General features: G+C 38.0%; 1 protein-coding gene and 1 pseudogene across 6 annotated transcripts; both read left to right on the top strand.

Moving 5' to 3' along the window:
* The first annotated feature begins 1,194 nt into the window (after positions 1-1,194).
* Positions 1,195-7,982, top strand: LOC115783382 (polypeptide N-acetylgalactosaminyltransferase 6-like; annotated as a pseudogene).
* A 2,124-nt stretch (positions 7,983-10,106) lies between these two features.
* Positions 10,107-20,312, top strand: g6pd (glucose-6-phosphate dehydrogenase). Of its 6 annotated transcripts, none has more exons than XM_030733353.1 (15): positions 10,149-10,335; positions 11,340-11,361; positions 12,347-12,406; positions 12,659-12,777; positions 15,209-15,246; positions 15,372-15,480; positions 15,859-16,076; positions 16,502-16,660; positions 17,209-17,334; positions 17,812-17,905; positions 18,042-18,228; positions 18,329-18,564; positions 18,787-18,863; positions 19,050-19,142; positions 19,228-20,312. In XM_030733353.1, the coding sequence occupies exons 4-15, from the start codon at positions 12,664-12,666 to the stop codon at positions 19,316-19,318; spliced, it is 1,542 nt and encodes a 513-aa protein (XP_030589213.1). In that variant the 5' UTR covers positions 10,149-10,335; positions 11,340-11,361; positions 12,347-12,406; positions 12,659-12,663; the 3' UTR covers positions 19,319-20,312. The 6 variants fall into 6 exon arrangements, with proteins under 6 accessions (XP_030589208.1, XP_030589213.1, XP_030589212.1 ...); XM_030733352.1 differs by having other exon boundaries at positions 11,337-11,361; XM_030733348.1 differs by lacking the exons at positions 10,149-10,335; positions 11,340-11,361 and adding an exon at positions 10,107-10,142.
* Positions 20,313-20,719: the final 407 nt, after the last annotated feature.

Here is a 20,719-nt window from a genome sequence, read left to right as displayed (position 1 = left end):
ATGTCCTACCAAGAGGAGGCCCCAGGACAGACCCAGGACACGCTGGAGAGATTATATCTCTCGGCTGGCCTGGGAACGCCTTGGGGTCCCCCTGGATGAGCTGGTAGAGGTGGTTGGGGAGAGGGAGGTCTGGGCTTCTCTGCTTAGGCTGCAGCCACCACAACCCGGCCCCAGATAAGTGGAAGAAAATGGATGGATGGATATTGCAATTAAAAAAAAAAAAAAATACAAGAAAAGCATGAAAACAGTAGATCCAAGTTAAAAGAATAGTAGATTAAAGGAAATGAACAAACGTAGGTGAGAGACTGTGAAGAAAACAGCCTGGCAGACTTGTTAAAGTTGTGGAATGAGCTAGCAATATACCTGTTTGAGCAGCTGTTACTCTTCTTGATTTTTTTTCACAATATAGACACAAGGCCAGGTTGTACGCCTGGGCAAAGTTTACGGAAAGAAAATCCTGTGACACACAGTGAAGATCACAGACAGAGGGTCTATGATGTGCTGCAGCAAAGTAAGTAATGATTCACTAGGTTTAAAAATAAGTCATTTTAAAGTGTATCCTATGTGGCTTCATGTCCTGGGTCTGTATAGGGCAATGTGTAATTGTACTTGTTTATAAAGTGCTGATTAGAATTTACAGTCCAAATATTGTTGTAATTAATCTCTAAACTAAAAAATCTGTAGATGATTGTTTTTACATATTTATTTCATATTATTTTTAACCACATCATATTCAATAAATGTAATAAACATATTAAATGTTATATGAAGCCCGGCAAACATACATCACAAATGTATAGGCATATATATTTTCATATAAATATAATACATTATATTTGGGTTTAACAATCTTCTTTCTAGACCAGAATAGCATGCTGATGGTTGATGACTTCAACACACTGGCCAGAAAAAACATCTGGCCAGTGTGTTGCTTTGCTTTACTGAATGCTTTCATAAAGATTCTTCATGCTTTCTCTCATTTTTTCCAGCTCTGTTTTATGCCGGCATTTCCCCGTGTTTATCATGTGTTTCTTCAGCCATCGATTCACCCGATCAGTAAAGTTAGTGATTCCCTGCTTTTTGAGTTTGCTGTTCATTTTATACTACATCAATTACAAAGCCCCTCTACAACCACCATATCTCCCCTTGGGAAGTGTGGGGAGACTCAGAGAATTCATCCTTGAGTATGGTGGCATGCTCCCAGATTGTTCAAGTCCCAAATGTTCTCCTGGATTTTACAGTAAAGAGGAGCTTAAGCCTCATCTTGACAGCCCTCCCCAAGATCCCAGGGCACCAGGAGCAAATGGTAAACCCTTTGTGTCTCACCACATGACTCCTGAAGAACATAAAGAGAAAGTAGAAGGGTTCAAGAAAAACCAGTTTAACCAGTTTGCCAGTGATCAAATCTCCCTGCACCGTGATCTGGGCAAAGACACACGGCCTTGAGTCACCCCTTGTTTCTTTATATTTTGCTTCTAAGGAGCCAGACGTTGTTGCAACTTTTTAAAGTGGTCTTGAATAATAGTTCTCCGGGATTTCTGAAGATCTTTTTTTCTTTGGATGTTGGCTGCTTCATCACTTATTTTCAGTCCCATCATTGTACAGTGCCTGACCATTTTCAGATAAATGTTTTTGTTTGTTTAGTGAACCACTTGGCCCTGACCTGAATCATTCAAACATAAAAAATGCAGCTATCTAAAGGAATGAACCAGTGTTATGGCTACACATAACAGAAAACTTGACAAAGAACCAATTTTAAATTGGGTCTTTTAGGCACTTTTTTATTGGCATAATTTTTTTTTCACATTTCTTTAGTTAAATCTGAGAAAATGCCAAAGATAACACAGTTTGACAGGAAGTAAAATATTATTTGATGATTCCTAAAGAGCGATTATCCAAAAACTTGGCATACTTCAGCATGGTGTGCAGTGAATCCTTAAAAACGGTAAGGAAATGGGACAAGTGGAGGACAAAAGAAGAATTGGCAGGCCTAAAAAAACTCTCCACAGCAGATGAACAGTATCTGAAAGTCATGCCCTTAAGAAACAGGAAAAAAATCTAGCAAAGACCTGACTCAGGACCTTAGAGCTGCATCTGGCTCTCCAGTTGATCCATCTACTGTTACCTGAAGCCTGATCAGAAATGTTCTCAGTGGAAGGGTACCTGTCAAAAAGTAATTCTTAGGGAAGGGAAACAGTGAGAAAAGGCCAAATTATGCCAAATTACACAATGTAACAGGTCTTTTGGAGTGATTTTTTGGGGGCTGCATTTCAGCCAGTGGTGTTTGTCAAAACCGATGGATTATCCACCATGCAATACTACCTGGAACGCATCTGATTGGCAACAGCCTAATTTTTCAGCATGGCAATCATCCCAAACACACTGCCAATGCAGTAAAATCATACCTGGATAGAAAAACACAGTGGGACACACTCAGTCATGGATTGGCCTTCTCAGAGTCTGGACCTCAGCATTATTGAAGCAGTGTTGGATCATCTTGACAGTGAACATAACAAAAGGCAGTCAATATCCATAGAAGAGCTTTGAATGTCCTTCAAGAAACCTGGAGAACAATTCCTGAAGACTGCTTAAAGACATTACAAGCAAGTTTGGCCCTGTTGAAAAATAAAGGTGGTCATACCAAATATACTGCATGTACTGTATGTGTGCTTGTTTCAATAAATCACTGCACCTAGTTACCATTTTCTTAGTAAAATATAAAGAAATGAAGGGTGACTTGAGATTTTTGCACAGTTCTGTACATCTTGTTAAAAATCTGGTACGTGTTAACTTTCAGTTTGGTTCTGATAGCTGCTTGGAACAGAGGTTTTGGCGTTGTCCCGGCCTCCCGACCACCAGTGTGATCATAGTGTTTCATAATGAGGCCTGGTCCACTCTGCTCAGGACAGTCTACAGCGTCTTACATACAGCTCCCGCTGCCCTGCTCATGGAGATCTTACTAGTGGACGGTGCCAGCACAGATGGTGAGAGTATTCCTAGTGCTGCATGATGAAGGTGTTGTAATTCTGTTCACATCACTGGTTCCTCAAACCCAATTTTACTCTCGCTGCTTGCATTTAAAGAAATGTACTGGTGATGAAGAAAGTAATGACATATTTTGCTAAGTATTAGAGGATTACTAGGAATATCAGTATTAAAATGTGTCTGCTGGATGTGTATATTGGAAGCTGTTTGCTTCTAAGGGGCCAAAAAGTCTGTTATTACAGGTAAGTAATCTTTTCCATATCCATCTATTTTCTTGACCATTTATCCAATTCGTGGTCACAGAAACCATCATGTCTATCATACAGAAAGAGGTATAATAAACTCTGGACAGGTCAGCAGTCCATCACAGAGAAATAGACAATCATTCACACCTACAGTATGGCCAATTTAGAATAACCAGTTAAACTAGCATGGACGTCTTTGGGCAGAAGTCAAGGCAGGAGAAGGACATGCAAACAGCAAACAAAGAGGCCACAGCCAGCTTGAACCCAGGTCCTTTTTGTTGCACAGTAACAGTGCTAACTACTATACCATTTTCTGTAGTACCATGAAAAAAATTCTGCTCCAGAACTGTATTGCCACTATCTACGGACACATTAAAACCACTAAAGCAACTATTTCGTCACAGTTTAGATTTACCCTTGCCTACATTTTGACTCCTCTTTCTTAAGATCATCTGAAGACACGCCTTGATGAATATGTGCAGCACCTGAATATAGTGCGTGTTTTACGTCAGAGTGAGAGGAAAGGCTTTATCACAGCCAGGCTGCTGGGAGCACAGGCTGCTCGAGGAGAGGCCCTCAACTTCCTGGATTCCCACTGTATGTATTTCATGATCTAATGCATGATATCTTAGGATTGGTTTATGTCTGTCAATACAGGTTTTTTTTTAAAGGTATTGGTTTTAACTGAATGTGTTTTTGAGGAACATGTGTAGCAATATATTATCTAAAGTAGCTGAAAATGTTTTATTTTTTCTATATTGCTACGCAGGCGAATGCTTTCCAGGATGGCTGGAGCCTCTTCTAGCTAGGATAGCAGAGCAACCCAGAGCTGTGGTGAGCCCAGTAATTGCCACAATTGACCAAAATAACCTAAGATTCAGAAAGCCTGTCCCTAAACCGCCTCATTATATATGAGGAAATTTTGACTGGAGGCTCAAGTTTGGATGGGAGTTCTTACCAGAAGAGGAGGAGAAACAACGGAAGAATGAGACTGATCCTATCAGGTAAATACGAATGGCTATACAAACAAATGTATGATTCTACTTTCAGCTGTGTAACAAATATGCATAGTGATCAACAAGTGCCTAACAGGAAAGATCTGATGATTTTAAAACACAGTTTGAGAATGATTGGTATAAAAGACTCAAACACTGAATTATTGCTTTTTAGCCTGTACCTTTTTGTATATTCTGTCTAAAAATGACAATTCATCATTTAACAAGATTGACCTTCAAAGAAATATGATTTAATATCCTTTTTTAAGGTTAAGGGGTGCTGAATGCAGAGTTTTCTTTGACCTTTGGTTGGATCTAGGCTAACCAGTTCTTATTCTGCAAGTGACTGATTTGCATCACATTTTATAGCACTCCTACCTTTGCTGGTGGCCTGTTCTCTGTATCAAAATCCTATTTTGAGCATATTGGGACTTATGATGGCCAGATGGAGTTCTGGGGAGGTGAGAATTTGGAAATGTCCTTCAGAGTAAGAGATTTTTAAAAATGTTTTCTAAAATATATATTTATTTTACAAAGTCTTCCCATTTGCCAATTCAGCTTGTGGTGTGTATTCTCTGCTGCAGATCTGGCAATGTGGAGGTCAGCTGGAGATTATTCCTTGTTCTGTTGTAGGGCACATTTTCCGCAGAAAGAGCCCACACACTTTCCCTAATGACACTGCTACAATTACCTGTAACCTGGTCTGCCTAACTGAGGTCTGCATGGATGAATATAAATGGGTCTTCTATCGTACAAACAGAAACGTGGCTTCCATTTTTAAGAGAGATTAAAGTGCAGAAACTTTACCTGGTATCTGAACAATATTTATCCAGAAGCCTATGTCCCTGACGTAATGCCTCTAATGCATGAACAGGTAATCTAATTTATCACCAAGTAATCATTTTTCATCCCTTAATTACCTCTATAATTTTTATATCTAAAAAAATGCTGTATTTTAATGTTTTTTTTTTTTTTAATTGGTTTTTCATGTGGAGACCATTCGAATGCTATAAACTAGGAGCTGGAATCACAGAGTAGCTGATTATAAAATATTATCACTACTACTTTGCCTACAATAAAGATGTTATCACAATACAGCAATTCTGTGATACATCGCAATACAAACCTAATCACACTGGTCAAACTGAAGAAAAACTATCTACACCTAATTAAAACAGTTTGCCCCTTCTCTTTATCTGTGGACATTACACTTTATTTTTATGGAATAAGCTGAAGCTGGAGAGCTGTAGCTGTTAAATTTTTATGCACAGCGCCCTTTTTTCAGAAGCATTAGACAATTGACTGGCAAGCAGTTTCAGGGCTGGATGAAGCCTGTTGCCATGTTATTTCATCACAAATTAAGCAGATAAAACATCTGGAGATGAAGTGTTGAACTTGTATTTGGTAGCTGTTCACAGGAACTCTCAATATAAAGTCCAAAGAGTTGTCAGTGCGAGTGAGGTAGGCCATCATTAGGCTGAAAAAACAAATTAATTCACAAATTATCAGAGAGATAGCAAAAACTTTAGTAGTGGATAAATCAGCAATCTAGTGCATTCTCAAAACGAATTAATGCACTGGACAGCTCAGCAACACCGAAAGGCCTAAAAGACAACAACTAATGTGCATGATGACAGAATTGTTTCCATAGTTAAGAGAAACCGCTTCACAAGTCAGCAACACTCTCAAGGAGGTTAAATAGGTTATAATATTTACAATGTCCAGAGAACAGAGTGTAAGGTCAGTCCAGTGTGTGTAATGTGGGCAGTAGTTGTCCTGTAGATGTAGTGTGGTGTAGTGGGTAGTTATGAATGAATTGAGGAGTTCAGTAGTGTAACAGATAGTGGGGAAAAAGCTATTCCTGAGATCAGACTTTGCTAGAAAACCTCTAAAAGTGGAATCAGGTCGCTACTGTTTATTGATGATGTGACTGCTGACAGAAGTAGCAGGATGAATTCTTGGGTGTATAAGGCTATATTCTCAGCACAGATTCAGCTATTTGCTCCAAAACTCATCAGGCAGAGCTCCACAGTGCAAATTTAGAATGATCCAAAGCATACTGCAAAAGCAACCTAAGAGTTTATCAAGGCAAAGAAATTAAATATTCTTCAATAGCCAAGTCAGTCACTTGATCTCAACCTAGTTGGCCATGCGTTTCAATTACTGAAGACAAAACTGAAGGCAGACAGGCCCACAAACAAGCACAAAGTGAAGGCAGTTGCAGGAAAGGCCTAGCAGAGCATCGGATAGGAAGAAATACAATGTTTGGTTCTAGGCTTGTAGACTTTTCATCCAAGTATTAAAACTATCCTTATATTTAAAATTATGTTAACTTGTTCAATTAATTTTGAACTTCTGGTGTTGTGACTGTGCCAACCATGGCACCATTGTGCATGCATTAATCTTACTAATGAAAATACTAAATGGAACAGAGCGTGACCTGGTTTTAACCCCCACAACAAAGCACATCAGTGAAAAACAACTTTGAATCTCTGCTTTTCAAAGGCCCAACTGCAGAATACCAGATGAGAAAAGAGGAGTTGCATAATTCCTTCAAAGCACAAGCAGAAGCAAGTAGCTTTCTTGCTACTGGTTTATTCAAAGATTACTCTCCAAATCCATTATAAAAACTAAACACACACCTGAAAAAACAAGCATGCACAGCATGTGAAATCTCATTCTACCAAAGGAAAGAAACGGCAAGTCAAAACAGAAACCACAGATGCCAGCACACTGCGAAAGGGAATTATTCTTCAATCTTCAGCGCTTTCCTTATTACTGTCCATAAGAACACATAAGATGCTCATGCTTGCTAATAGCTTGCAAGTGTAGTTTAAGAATCTGTTGCTCGAGAGTAGCACAATACTTGTACACAGGCTTGACCAATAGAATAATATAACTTTTACTAAATGATTAAATGAAATGAAGTAACGAATGAAATAATGTATAAATAACACACATCTTAAGCATTTCTCAAATAAAATCATGGAAATATGATAAATGCCTTCGTTTTTATTTCCTTAAGGAAAAATTCTTTAGGAAAATTTGTTATCCAGACTCCCGTTCAAGAATGTTCTGTTTGCTGTGTTTTTTTCTCCTTCAGTTGGAGAGCATTGGTTTAAAGTGCCACATAGATGTAAAGAAGACAAAAAAAGCAATGGGAGCCTGTTCAAGCACTAGAGTGTGAAATGAGAGACGAAGCACCGGTACCTTACCCTTGTTTTTTTTAACATCACTGGTTCATAGAATGGGAGGTTAAAAAAACAGAGGGATAATGTGAACAATAAAGGAGCAGGAAACTTAATTTGAAGTGTAAGAAAACCCACCCTTTAATTAAAATGCTAAACTGTTTGTTTGATTTCTAGTATTTTGAGTACACATCAAAGCAAGAAGTACGGCTCAGCCCTGGCATTGAGTTGTGTTTACATGCAGCCTCTAGAGGGGCTCTGGTGTCTCTTGAATGGTGTCCACTGAAGGGAAAAGCAGCACCACAGCAAGAGTGGATCTACACAGAGGTACAACATGTATTTCCATGTCTTCTCAATCCGGGCCTGTAGTTAGACCAGGAAGTAACAAGATTACCATTTCCTCATTCTTGTCACTCTGTCTCTAAATAATGCATTGTTGTTATTTGCAGAATAATCATTTGAAGAACCCCTCATCCGGCAAGTGTTTGACGGTATCTCGAGGAATTATGATCTTAACTATGTGCAAATCCACCAGAGCCAGTCAAAGATGGGTCTTCATCAGAGACTAGTCATGGATTTGTGTGTGTGCATTTTTCTTTGAGGATGCATATCAGCTGTGATGTGATCTTTCCGAATCAAGCTGAATAGAAAAGATGGGAAATAAAGCAAGCCTTTCATCTGTGCAAAAATGATTTTTGACTTCATGAGTTTCAGAAACCCAGAAGCTGTTTCTCAAAGTTACAGTCTTCTTATAAAATTATCTCTTTTGATTGTTGTTCAATCAAAACAAACAAACAACAAAAACTCAATTTTGTGACTGTCTTCGGAAAAGCCTTCTTAGTGTAAAAAATTCAGACTGCTCAGCCTCATATTAGTTTCAACCAAACTTTAAAAGGTGTTTTGCAAAAAACAAAAAACCTTGTGCAACTCAACACCCTTGAGTTTCACAAAGGATTACTTTAAGGCCAGAATGAAAAAGAGGAATCATTACAGTTGCTCTTTGTTTCACTAGTGATGTATGTGAAATGAAGATCTGTGAATATTTTATATTTTTCTTATTATCCTGCCTCAAACACTGAACAGATACAGTGCTACTATTAAGTTGTGTCTTTGTAGCTAATTGCTGTAGTTAATAATAATAATTTATAATTTTGTTTTAATGAATTCTATACACACTATCCTGCTGTTTGGAATATTTGCTAAGTAAAGTATTGAGATTATGTAATGCTGTCAAAGTAACCCTGGATCAGCTCTCATTCCCTTGTTCTTGACTAAAAAAAATTGTCACAATATGACGACAAGATCTATCGACTCATCACCAAACTGGCTTTTTATGTATGCCTGGTTTCAGTTGGTTAAAATATTGCACAACAAAAGTAGATAATTTAGGATGTTTATCAGGTGTTACTGCAAGGTTAACACAAAGCTAACTACCCTACAGTAGTGAATGAACACCATGGATGTATTAAAAAATAATGGATAATGCTAACAAAGATTGTACCTGCTTACTTGAATGAAAATTGCTGACATGAGATTCAAGCACCCCAAAAAAGAAGAAGAATCTTAATTGCAAGAGTTTCACTTCCTGTTTAAATAAAGGTTGCACAAATTGCAAATGGCATCTTGATGGATTAAAACATATCTAAAAAAAAAGAAGAAGTTACAATCAGTAGCAGTAAAAACAAAAGATTAGTATTTGTGAATCAACAACTGAGACAGAGTTCAAGGATGTGTTTATTTGTATTTATGCTGACCTTTTTTTCTGTAAATGTGTGGATTTATAATAACTGAGATACACATACATAGCACTTTACACTCAGTCATAAATAATTTTGGTACAATAACAGCAAAATTGTAATGTATTAATTCAGTGACTTTTAAAAGAACCTGAACTGGTTTCCTTTTGAGTAGTGTGTTTGTTTGTGTACTTCTATTCCTTACATGTGAGGACATAGATTAATTCAAATCAAATTGTGGGGGATATAAAATGTACTTTTTAGACTGAGAACTGAGTTTAAGGTCAGAATATACAGTAGCTAAATTTCTTAATATTCAATACAGCCTCATGAGCTTGATGACATTTTTTTAGTTCCTAAGAGACATACATTAAGGAGTAACAGACTTCTCAAGGTCTGACTTGCATAGGCCCATGTGCTCCAAAACCAGTGTCCTCCTCAGTCATGCTGCCATGATTGGTGCAAATGCTCTATGCCACTATTAACCAAATAATTAACACAGGCTTGGCTGTTACTGCAATAACATTTGGGGTATTTAACATTTTCATTACCAAGTCATATAAATTAATTTTATTTACAATTGTGAAAGTAGTAGAATTCAGCTGAGAGGGGGCATTGACCTTTTTGGACCCTCAGGATGTGTCCATAATGCTGACAATGTAGTTTCATGTGCAGTCTTGCAAGAAGTATATTAACATGTACATGTTTTATGGGGTAGATTGTTGTGTAATATTTTCACATGCAAGTCATTAATCTTGTTTGGGATACAGTATCTAAAAGGAACAAGCTACGCCTTCTTCCTGTTAATAAGTCTGAAGTAAAAGTTCCAAAAGCTACAAATCTAATACAGTATTATACTGTCATTAGCGCTTATATAAAGGTTGCTTCAGGCAGGGGAGGGGTGGCGATGTGAAGGGGTGATTAAACCAAGCTCATTTGCTTGGTGAGTGACGTCACTGGACTCGACAATGATGGGATCTCGAGCGAGCGCTGGTGAGTTTCTTCCAAACCAATAAAATCTCTCAATTCTGCTTTGTCACCTCAACAGGGAAGTAGGCAGGACACTGAAATACTCACCACTGGGCTGGGCTGTCGTCGCTGTGAGTTTGCACAAAGGCTGCGTCTGGTCGTCGGGTTCGCTCAGGGTTTTAACTGCCAGGTTATCATCTCCTTAACGGACCTGTCTGTAAGTAGCAGTAGCTTTCGCTTAGCTTGTAGCAACTTTACCGCTGTTTTTACCCACAATGTGTGCTTTAGCTAGGCGGAAGCGAGTCTTTTTTTTTTTCGCTAGCTAGGTTTGTTTCAGTCTACTCATGTTGTCATGAGAGGACGAAAGTGTAGGGGCTTGTTGCAGAGGCAAGGAAAGGCTTTGTACCTCCGTTTAATCTTTGCTTCTCCACCGCGTTAGTGCGTTAGTGCAGCTAGCTTGCCATGAAGCAAAACATTGGTGTCCGCCGGTGTCATCCTGAGATGTTGTCATCCAGCTTTACTGCGGTGTTGTTCATTAAAGGTTCAGCCGTCTATATGCAGGATTTGGTGGAGGATTTGGCTAATGTCATAGTATGATGCAGTGTGCGAGGCTAGTTCTGTGAGTAATACTTTCTATCTGACAATGACACACGTGCCCTGTTGTTGTTGTTGTGTTTGTCAGCGTTATTTATCTATTTTTAAAGAAATTAAGGAGATCAAGTAGATGCAGCTTGCATAAAAAGGAAGAAGTCAGTGATAAAATCACTGGACCAACTTGTACTTCCTGATTGGCTAAGTTTGTCCTTTTTCCTCAAATGTGCTGCTTCTTATTTTTCAAGGTTAAATGATGAAGTAAACGCCTAGTGCCAGGGGTTTTGCCTCGTTTAGCTTATTTTAATAAGATGCACTCTGACGGCAGCTAACCATTTTTACTGCTTTATTTTCCAAGTTTTATATTTCATTTCCTGCTTTTCTTGATTTCCACGAAAGGTGGAATTCCTTATTGATGGTCCTAAATGCCAAAGCCCAAATTGTCTTGTCAGAATCCCCGTAGTATTCCTATTTAAGTCCTTAAATTGAATAAGAACATATCTATTATTCAGCAGCTAGAACCATATACATTCTTTTTTCTTTAACATTTTCCCTGATAAAACAATGACTCTGTTATTGTTTTGTATTAAAAAAATATGTGCTGTGTGAACGGATACTTCTGGCCAGAAGTGGTGAACTACACCAGTGAAAGGTGACATTGAAATCAAATGTTTATTTATTGCTATTACAGTTATTATACAAATAAAATTTCCTCTTTTGAGCATTGTGAGGAGCAAGACAATTGTGGTGAAAGGGTCAGCAGAATAACATTAATCAAATTACTCAGCCAGTGGAAATATATTCAGGCATTCACTGCTCAAGGCCTGGCCAGTCTGACTAATCAGCAGTCAGGTTGACCCCAAATTCTTAATTTTAAGGAAAAGAGACAAGTTGAAATGTACTCAAATGCAAGGCTAAATGTGGATGTGTCATGTTTATTCCCTTCAAAAATGAATACATTATTAGGCAATTTCTCATTCCATATACTTTAAATTTGCATGAGTTCTGCAATGTTATGACTCCTTCCAGACACCTGTATGCAGCAACAGTATTAGTTTGACATCTGTAAAAGTAAGTCTGATGTTTTACATATGTTTAACACAATGTAAAATATGTCCTATAGAAAACTAATGGAGCAACAGGTTCTAGTTGTTACTGTCATATTTAGTTCCTTATAAATATATGGGGTACTACCACCAGGAATTGACATATACAGCACCTGGATACACCTGTTCTTTGATATAAGACACATTGAATTAAAAAAAAAAAGACATATAGATGGATTTGGATGAATTTAGACAGATTTCTGTCCAGTTTTTTTTTTTTTTAATAAAATGACTGCTTTGCACACAGACAAGCTAACACGAGTCCAGCCAAAGGCTAATGTTTTTATTAAATCAATGACAAAACATTTCTGTGGTTTTAAATAGGCTGTTTAGTAATTCATACTATACAGAAATGAACTGATGTCTGAAACTGTAGGAAAATGCATCTAAAACAGTACAGCATGCAAGCATCAATGAAATATTAAGTTTTACATTTCTGTGCAAGAGTTTCGTAAACTTGAGATGTTTAAAATCTTAACCATCACACATTACCTAGGGAGGCATCTGACCAGTCCTAAATTCATTCTGCAGAGAGACGACCCCAAACACACAATCAGAGTGACAAAGAACTGTCTTCAGCTGCAACAGAGAGTAAGCCCCCACCCCCCGAAAATGTTTTTCACAGTACTGTCTGTGATCTGTAAGAAACATTTTCATTGCATTGTTTTTATTTACATTGTTTGAAGGACAGATTGACTATTTTGAAATTCTTATGTACTTGTTATGCAGTTTTAGAGGCTCTGGCAAATTCCTGTCACTTTTTACCTTTTTTCTTGGGTTAACTGGTAAAATGGCATTGCTAATTTTTTTTTTCCTTTCCTTTTTTTTTTTTTTTTTTTTTAGAGAAAATGAACCTCCCTCTCTCTCGCTCTGAGGTTTTTGGGGAACTGAGGAAGGAGCTGCACGAAGATGAAGAGTTTCATCAGTCTGACGTTCATGTCTTCATCATCATGGGAGCATCGGTAAGAGTTCAATCACTTACTGAATAAAAAGGCCTAAAAATGGGTACTAATAAGCAGACTTGTGAATGGTGGAGGAATTGCGCACACAATTAAAAAATATTGAAGCTTTTCTAATTAGAAGTATGTAACTAATCTTTTTGTCCCCTTTTTATTTAGACTGGAGGGCACTTAGGCAAGACTATTTGGCCATATTTTGTGTGGCCAAATAGTGTGTTGAAACCCTAAAAATACTGCAATAATTGCACCCAGTCTGATTAGGGAAATGTTGAAACTGATTTCAAAAAGCTTCTGCAAACAAGCACTAGTCAGACAGCATTCAAAATTGAGACAGTGAAACAGTCAAAGTTCCTCTTTATTATCATTTGAGGACAGGTTATAAGTAGGACATCTTAAAACAGAGATAGTGATTTTTTTTTTTTTTTTTTTTTCCCCCGTTTATATAGTAATTCATGCATGAGGGGCTGTTTTTGTTTTACACAAAGCTTCATGAGAGTTCAGCTTTAATAAAATGTGTTGGTAAAATAAGCAGTGCCTGTATTTTTGTATTTTGCAATATCTGCCGAATCTAAATGAACCTTTATGTGTTGATTCTTTGACTGTTACTGTAAGAGAGATGAGCTGAATGAAAAATGGCTCCGTGCATGGCATAACATTTCCTCATGCTGTTCAGGTGCTGAGTTCAGGAGCTTAAACAGTTTCCAGCATTGAGAAATATTTTTTCCCCTTCTTTCCTTGTTACACAATATTTCAATAACCATCATTCTGTGCTTATCACTACTTGAGCTTTTAATCTGTTCAAATATCTTATTCCTTCAGTCTTATCGCTGAAAGTAAACAATACTTTCATTTTTAAAAAATCTTTAAAAGAACAATTTTCTTTTTATTGTCATCTATAAAGACACTGTTTTAATTGTCCTCGTTGTGACTGGTGTCAAATGTGAAAATAGCTGCATTTGACTTATGTTTGAACAGCTAACTGGCTGTGGCCTTCTATGTCCTGTACTGTGGTTCTTTGTAGGAAAGGGTGGCGCTGTGGCTGATTTTTGCAGAGTCACAGTCAGTCAGCGTTTTTCTTTCACTGCAGGATCAAGGGCAGGGCAGGACTACGAGCAGCCTCACTCTGGTTGTTTGTTTTACGCCTGTGTTACAGTACTATCCCTGTTTAAATGGGTGTAACTTTTTTTTTTTTTATAATTTTTCAAACAGGGATCACACCACAAATTCAAACATTAACATACAAAAAAATAATTTGCTATTAAATTGATAGTACTGTTATAATTGGACTTCAGTGCTATGAAATCATAGCTTCTTAACTGTAGTAGGACATTTTACAATTTACCACACATTAGTTTATTATTAAATGATTGCTGTTGATTTGTAATCTGAAATAATAAATAAAACATACAACCTTTATAGAAAGTGTTACAAACTGAGGATCGCCCAACTGAGATGAGGTGTGGTAAAACAAAAATTCCCATCCAGCCCACTGAAAGTTTTAGTTAAGCCATTAAATACTGCAGTTTTTCTACTCTTGATGTGGTGATATCAGCTTTACTGCACAGGAACAAAAATCTCAAGTTACAGATGGGAAAGTACTTCTGTTGTCAATGCTTTGTGCCTTTCCACTTTTTTTTTTTAAATATAAACTTTAATGTACATATAATGGAAATGCAGACAATTTGCTGAAATGTGTTTTTCTTAAGCTTGCTCACAAAAATAATAGTACTTTTTTTTTTTCTTTTTTTTTCTTTTTTTTTTTTATAAATATCTGGGTCACTTGTAAGAAAGCAAGGTTTCAGTTTTTAAGAAATTTCACCTTTGACTATTGGTTCTTCTGTGGTGCTTTAACTGTTCCAGCTCATTTAAGATTCATTTGTGTCCCCTAAACTAAAATTAGCTTGACACCGGTGCTTTAAGACAGCGTTGTGTATTTCTATGGCAGTTACTTTTCTAATTAGGTCTAATGTTCGGGTATGAGATAGGTGTCATATTTCTATTGGGGTTTTAGGTAATAGCTGTCACCCCAATGGGGTGTGACAACATTTCATCCGCCAGTGGGGCATGATGGAAAAAAGTTTGAGAACCACTGTAGTAGACAGGTTTGACTGCTATGTCTAAGCCACTGAAGCAGCAAGCTATTCAGTAGAGTAAGCAGCAGGGCAGTGTTGTCTCTTGCTGGGTGGCATTTGCTTCCACTGGGATTACTGAGGTTGTGCAATTCTTAAATAAGACAAAGCAGCCTGCTTACCTTTAGCAGCACAGTGTAACCGGTTTGCACTGCGGCATCTTTAGACATTTGTGTTGTGGAAAATGACATGCTGACTGAGATTAGTAGCCTAAATAAACAGCACACTGACTTTCATGTGATTGTGCCTGTAGCCCATATTTTGAAGGTGAAATCCTAATTCTGTTTGTGTGTTTGCTCAAACAGGGTGATCTGGCTAAGAAAAAAATCTACCCAACTTTATGGTGAGTGAACCTCAGTAAAAGGCTTCAGTAACACTGCAAAGGCTCATGAATGATACTCCTTTAATCTGGACTTTAGCCTCAGAAGTGGGGTATAATGAACCATATTTTCCTCTGTACTCTCCCAGGTGGTTGTTCAGAGACGGCCTCCTACCTGAGCAGACGTACTTTGTTGGATTTGCTCGCTCTAATCTGTCAGTTGATGCCCTCCGGACTGCTTGCATGCCATACCTGAAGGTAAACGTGGACTCTTGAGATGCGGCTCTTTAGAATCTGATGTATTTATTTTTTTATAGGATGTTAGAAGGTCAGATGACCTTGTTCTTGTACAGATCAGATTATAACAATGAAATCACACCTACAAAGCGTTCCAGAAATATGAGATTATAAGTATTATAGTGTAGAGCACACTTATTTACGTATTTAAAAAGTAAATAAATTAAAATACCCTTTACTTTGTTTCCTGCCCTAAATTAAAACTTGTCAGTGAAATTCAGTGAGTTAGAGCAGCAACACTCAAATGTTTAGTGATGCAAATTGGGCGGGTCCTGACTTGTGCATTTTTGTGAAATATATATATCATACATCTGTTAAAGTTTTCACCCTCTTGCTCAGGTGACAGGCACAGAAGCAGAGCGGTTGTCGGCCTTCTTCGGCAGGAACACGTACATCAGTGGGAAATATGCAGATGGGGATTCCTTCGCCAAACTCAATGCACACATCGACTCTCTTCCAGGAGGCCCCGGGGCAAACCGGCTCTTCTACCTGGCCCTGCCACCCACCGTCTACCATGATGTTACCAAGAACATCAAGCACCACTGCATGAGCATGAAGTCAGTACACTCTTCTGGGTCTATTGTGTTGATGTGCCACAGAGACTGATTTGTTTATCTCTGCGTGACCTGCTGTATCTGAATTACTCCAAACCCATTTAAAGTAGATTGAGAGTCTGATTCAGTGCTTTCTTTGCAACAGAATGTTTTACAACTCCTGTGGTGTTTTTCTAATGAATTCTCCTCTCTTTGCTCAAATTACTATTACTTGCAACTTTAGTTCAGACATGTGTATTTTGGTAGCTGTTTGGATACATCCATTGCTTTGAGTGATGCTGATAATGTTGCAAAGGTGCAGCCATGTGTGAGCCCCCTGGGCATCTGATAGATGAAACTATCTGATTATTATTTTCCATTAATCCTCAAACTATAAACCTTTTATTGTTTTAAATGGACATGGTTTGACGCTTGTGTCTGTTGTTTAGGGGCTGGAACAGGGTGATTGTAGAGAAGCCATTTGGTCATGACCTTCAGAGCTCTGAGGAGCTGTCCACTCACCTGTCATCCCTGTTCACTGAAGACCAGATCTATCGCATAGATCACTATCTGGGCAAAGAAATGGTGCAAAACCTCATGGTGCTCAGGTAGGAAAATCAAAATTTAGGCACTTTTATTTATATATATCATATGTATGATATTATACATCATATATATATATATATATATATATATATATATATATATATATATATATATGATGCTTTGTAAAGACTTCTATTGTTGTAAATGTGAATGCAAGTAGCTTTATTGCATTTCACAGCAGGTGTAGCAAAATAGTGTCTCAAAAAGAAACTTCATGAAGTGTTCATTTAAAGCATGTTTCTTCTTATATTGTTGTTTTTGTTTTGTTTTCTCTTTTTTTTATTTATTTATTTATTTTTTAAATTGGCATATGTGGAAAAATAGATTTCTAATTTTCATGGTAAATCTTAAGTTAATTATGCAACATTTCATTTTCAGCTGGCCTGTGGTTTAAAAAAGCCCCTGTGAAAATCTTGCAGCAAGAATAGAAAATGGCAACTAACCAAGAACAAAACAGAAGATAAATGTTTATGCATGTTGTCATGAACAGCTGTCTTGTTGGCCTGTGTGTTCTGCTGAGCATAGAACAAGTACACTGTGGTCATTGCAGGTTTGGAAACCGAATTTTTGGGCCGATCTGGAACAGGGACAGTGTGGCCTGTGTTGTTCTCACCTTTAAGGAACCCTTTGGTACTCAAGGACGAGGAGGCTATTTTGATGACTTTGGCATCATCCGGTGAGGAGAAACACAAATGCCTTTTTCTTAGGAGGTTTAAAGTGACGTTACAGCAAAACAAGTAGAGAATTATGAGGACTTAGCATGAGGGCACAGTTTTATTTCATCATATTAATATTTTAATTAAAGATCTTGCACATAGTGGTGGGTTGACATTACAGCATTACAACATAAAAATTATTTTGGTAATACTGTTAATGTTATAAACCTTAAATTGGGTAAGGTGGTCTTATAAATATGTTAAGCATTATATATTGAATTTTTATGTTTTGGTAATAGTGTCAGATTGGAAATTTAAAGGGTTACTTATTCATTTGCATATTAAGAGCTGACTGCAGGGAAAATGACCATAGATTAATAAATTTGACCAGTTTTACCAGCACATCAGTAACAACACATGATCAATTATAATTTTAATTGTCATAACAGTCTTGTGTGTCTTTTGTGTAACCACCTGTTTTTTTTCATCATGATCAGAGATGTCATGCAGAACCACTTGCTGCAGATGCTCTCCCTCGTTGCCATGGAGAAACCAGCTTCCACCAGCTCTGATGATGTCAGGGATGAAAAGGTAAAAAATTGCCTGCCAGAACACTCTGAAACACACCAAGCATGACAGGCACAGAGGCATTCTGTGTGTTAAATGAGGTGCGTCTGGGCTTTGATTGTTCTTTTTTTTTTTAATATATTTTTTTTTTTTTTTAAAGGTGAAGGTGCTGAAGTGTATCGCTCCACTGTCCATGTCGGATGTGGTGCTGGGTCAGTACGTGGGGGATCCTGAGGGTGAAGGAGATGCCAAACTGAGTTATCTGGATGATCCTACAGTACCCAAAGGATCGACTCAGGCCACCTTCGCCACCGCTGTGCTGTATGTGCACAACGAACGCTGGGATGGTAAAGACACCTTAATCTTTAGAAAAATTACAGCATTTTAAAAAATCTTCCTGTCCTCGTTCATCATGAGTTGAAAATGCATGAAAATTTTCCTCCTTAGGTGTTCCTTTCATCCTTCGCTGTGGAAAAGCACTGAATGAGAGAAAAGCCGAGGTGCGGCTACAGTTCACCGACGTCCCCGGAGACATTTTTGGAAATCAGTGTCGCAGGAATGAGCTGGTTGTGCGCGTGCAGCCCAACGAGGCTGTCTATGCCAAGATGATGAGCAAGAAACCTGGTGTGTACTTCCACCCTGAAGAAACAGAGCTGGATCTCACCTACAAGAGCAGATACAAGGCAGGTTCAAGTGTTGTTTAATTATTTGCCTTACACACCTGAGACCAACTGTGTTACAAAGTAATTTAATGATGTGACCAGCACATATTTGACACTCTGTCAATGAATAATCAACTGTTTCACCTCTGTTTAGAGTTTCAGTGGAAGTTAAAACAAGAACAGGTCACTAAGCTGTTTATCACTTTTTTTTTTTTTCTTTTTTTTTAACCTTTTCTTCTTTAGGACGTAAAGCTTCCAGATGCTTATGAACGTCTGATCCTGGATGTCTTCTGCGGGAGCCAGATGCATTTTGTACGCAGGTCTGTACTTTTCCTCTTCCCTGGTTGTCTGTCGCTGTCTTAATTGTAATGTAAACTAGCCTGCAACAGATTCACTAGATGGCGCCATAGAGCCTCTTTTTGATACCAGAACCATGAGTTGGGAAAACCTTGTATCTTCTCTATTTCCCTGACTGCTTCTGCATATTGAATTGTTGGTGTGTGCAGTGATGAACTAAGAGAAGCATGGAGGATCTTCACCCCTCTCCTTCATCAAATAGAAAAGGAGAAGCCCAAGCCTATTCCGTACAAATATGGAAGGTAAAAAATGTTTTACTCTTCCCTGACCTGGAAGAGGAAAATCATACCAAATGCTCACTTTTTTTTTTTTTTTCCTTCTTCTTAGCCGTGGCCCTCAAGAAGCAGATGACCTCGTACAGAGAGTTGGATTTCGTTACGAAGGCACTTACAAATGGGTGAACCCTCACAGACTTTGAATTGTGATGAGACGAGGGAGGAATAGAAGTAGGATAGTAGAAGAGGGTGCAGCAGGGTAAGTGGTTAGATATATTCCGATATGTGAACGGCTGTGAGGGACAAGGTGTTTCCACCATGTGGATCCAGCCTACAGCAAAGAAGGAAGAAGCTGTTTTTAAAAAAGTCTCAGGTTAAGATATTCCATAAGGCCTGTTCAAACTTTCACATGACAACTGTGAACTTAGTGTTTCCATGGGCTTATACCACAGTTATGGTGGTAGTTTTCATGCTTTCATACAGTAACAGCAGTTTTTAGCTTTAATTAGAGATGGGGCAAAGTGCACAAAACCCAGGAAAAAAGAATGAACAAAGATATTTTTGTGAACAAATTGTCTGAACTTGCTCCTTATCCCTGTCTTCATTAATTAGGTCTTAAGTTGTTTGGATGGTAAATGATGTATCAAAACACTCCAAGCTGACTTGTGTCCACACAATATAAACCAAAGATGGTAACTGGACACAGAAGACGAGGAATAGGAACAAGTGTCCACCAGCTGTCATTCTTAAATTACCGTGCTTTTTTTTTTTTTTTTCTTTTTTTTCCAAATGCCATTATGCTTTTAATTGCATTATTTGTATTTCTGCATTTGCTGCTCTTTTTGCCTCCTCTGCATGGGACCAAGGACATCATGGTGGTTGTTAAAAAAAACAGACTGTGTAGTTTTCACAAGGTGATTTCCTTCAAAACATTCTTACTGCAAGTTTTAGCTGTCCCCACGGACAAGCAGAACAAGCTCCTTATTAGTTTCGGCACTTTGATCTTCATTCCCTTTTGTTTACATTTTCCAGATTTATTTAAGTTGCTGATATTGATTCCATATTTCAAAATCCTGACAGCAGTGGCGTGTACCACAAGACAACAGTGAATGTCTGTTTTGACGCATTGTATACCGCACACTTTTGTAAAGCTAGCAACATTTCCATGACTTGTAATAAACTAGTTTTGCTTGTTAATGTCTTATTTTGCCTCGTCTCCTCCGTTGTCTAGCCTGTGACTCAGAAATCAGAATTTCTAAGATGCATGTGGGGAAGGGAGAGGAGGCTTGCAGGAGAAACTATAAAATGTCATATTTAATTGTTGCTTTAAAATGAGGCTCAGAGGGAAGGCTCTCATTTTGTGAAATGCCTGTTGCCTTGACTCCTCTGGCCTCTTGTGTCTTCCTCGAATCCTCTGCTTGTATTTCTGTTGGTAGGGACTAAGGGGTCAGGGAAGAAAACACTAGTGTAATCACAACAAAAGAACAGCTCCATAAATATCTATAGGAAACCTTTACGTTGGGAGCTTAAGTTTTAATTTCTACCAGGTTTCCCCATCTGAGTTATTGTAGTTTCATAGAGAACATTTCCGTTCAAATGAAACA

This window comes from Archocentrus centrarchus, chromosome 7 (assembly GCF_007364275.1).
Source record: "Archocentrus centrarchus isolate MPI-CPG fArcCen1 chromosome 7, fArcCen1, whole genome shotgun sequence".
Lineage (NCBI taxonomy): Eukaryota > Metazoa > Chordata > Actinopteri > Cichliformes > Cichlidae > Archocentrus > Archocentrus centrarchus.
The sequence above is the reverse complement of the archived record's forward strand: the minus strand, read 5'-3'. Positions and strand labels throughout refer to the sequence as shown.

Bases quoted from the DNA above. Each gene is read 5' to 3' on its own strand.
- g6pd (XM_030733348.1), top strand. From the start codon at position 10,118: ATGATGGGATCTCGAGCGAGCGCTG. The intron at 18,229-18,328 runs GTAAAGACACCT...TTTCCTCCTTAG, and splicing joins GCACAACGAACGCTGGGATG to GTGTTCCTTTCATCCTTCGC. The intron at 18,565-18,786 runs GCAGGTTCAAGT...TTTCTTCTTTAG, and splicing joins CCTACAAGAGCAGATACAAG to GACGTAAAGCTTCCAGATGC.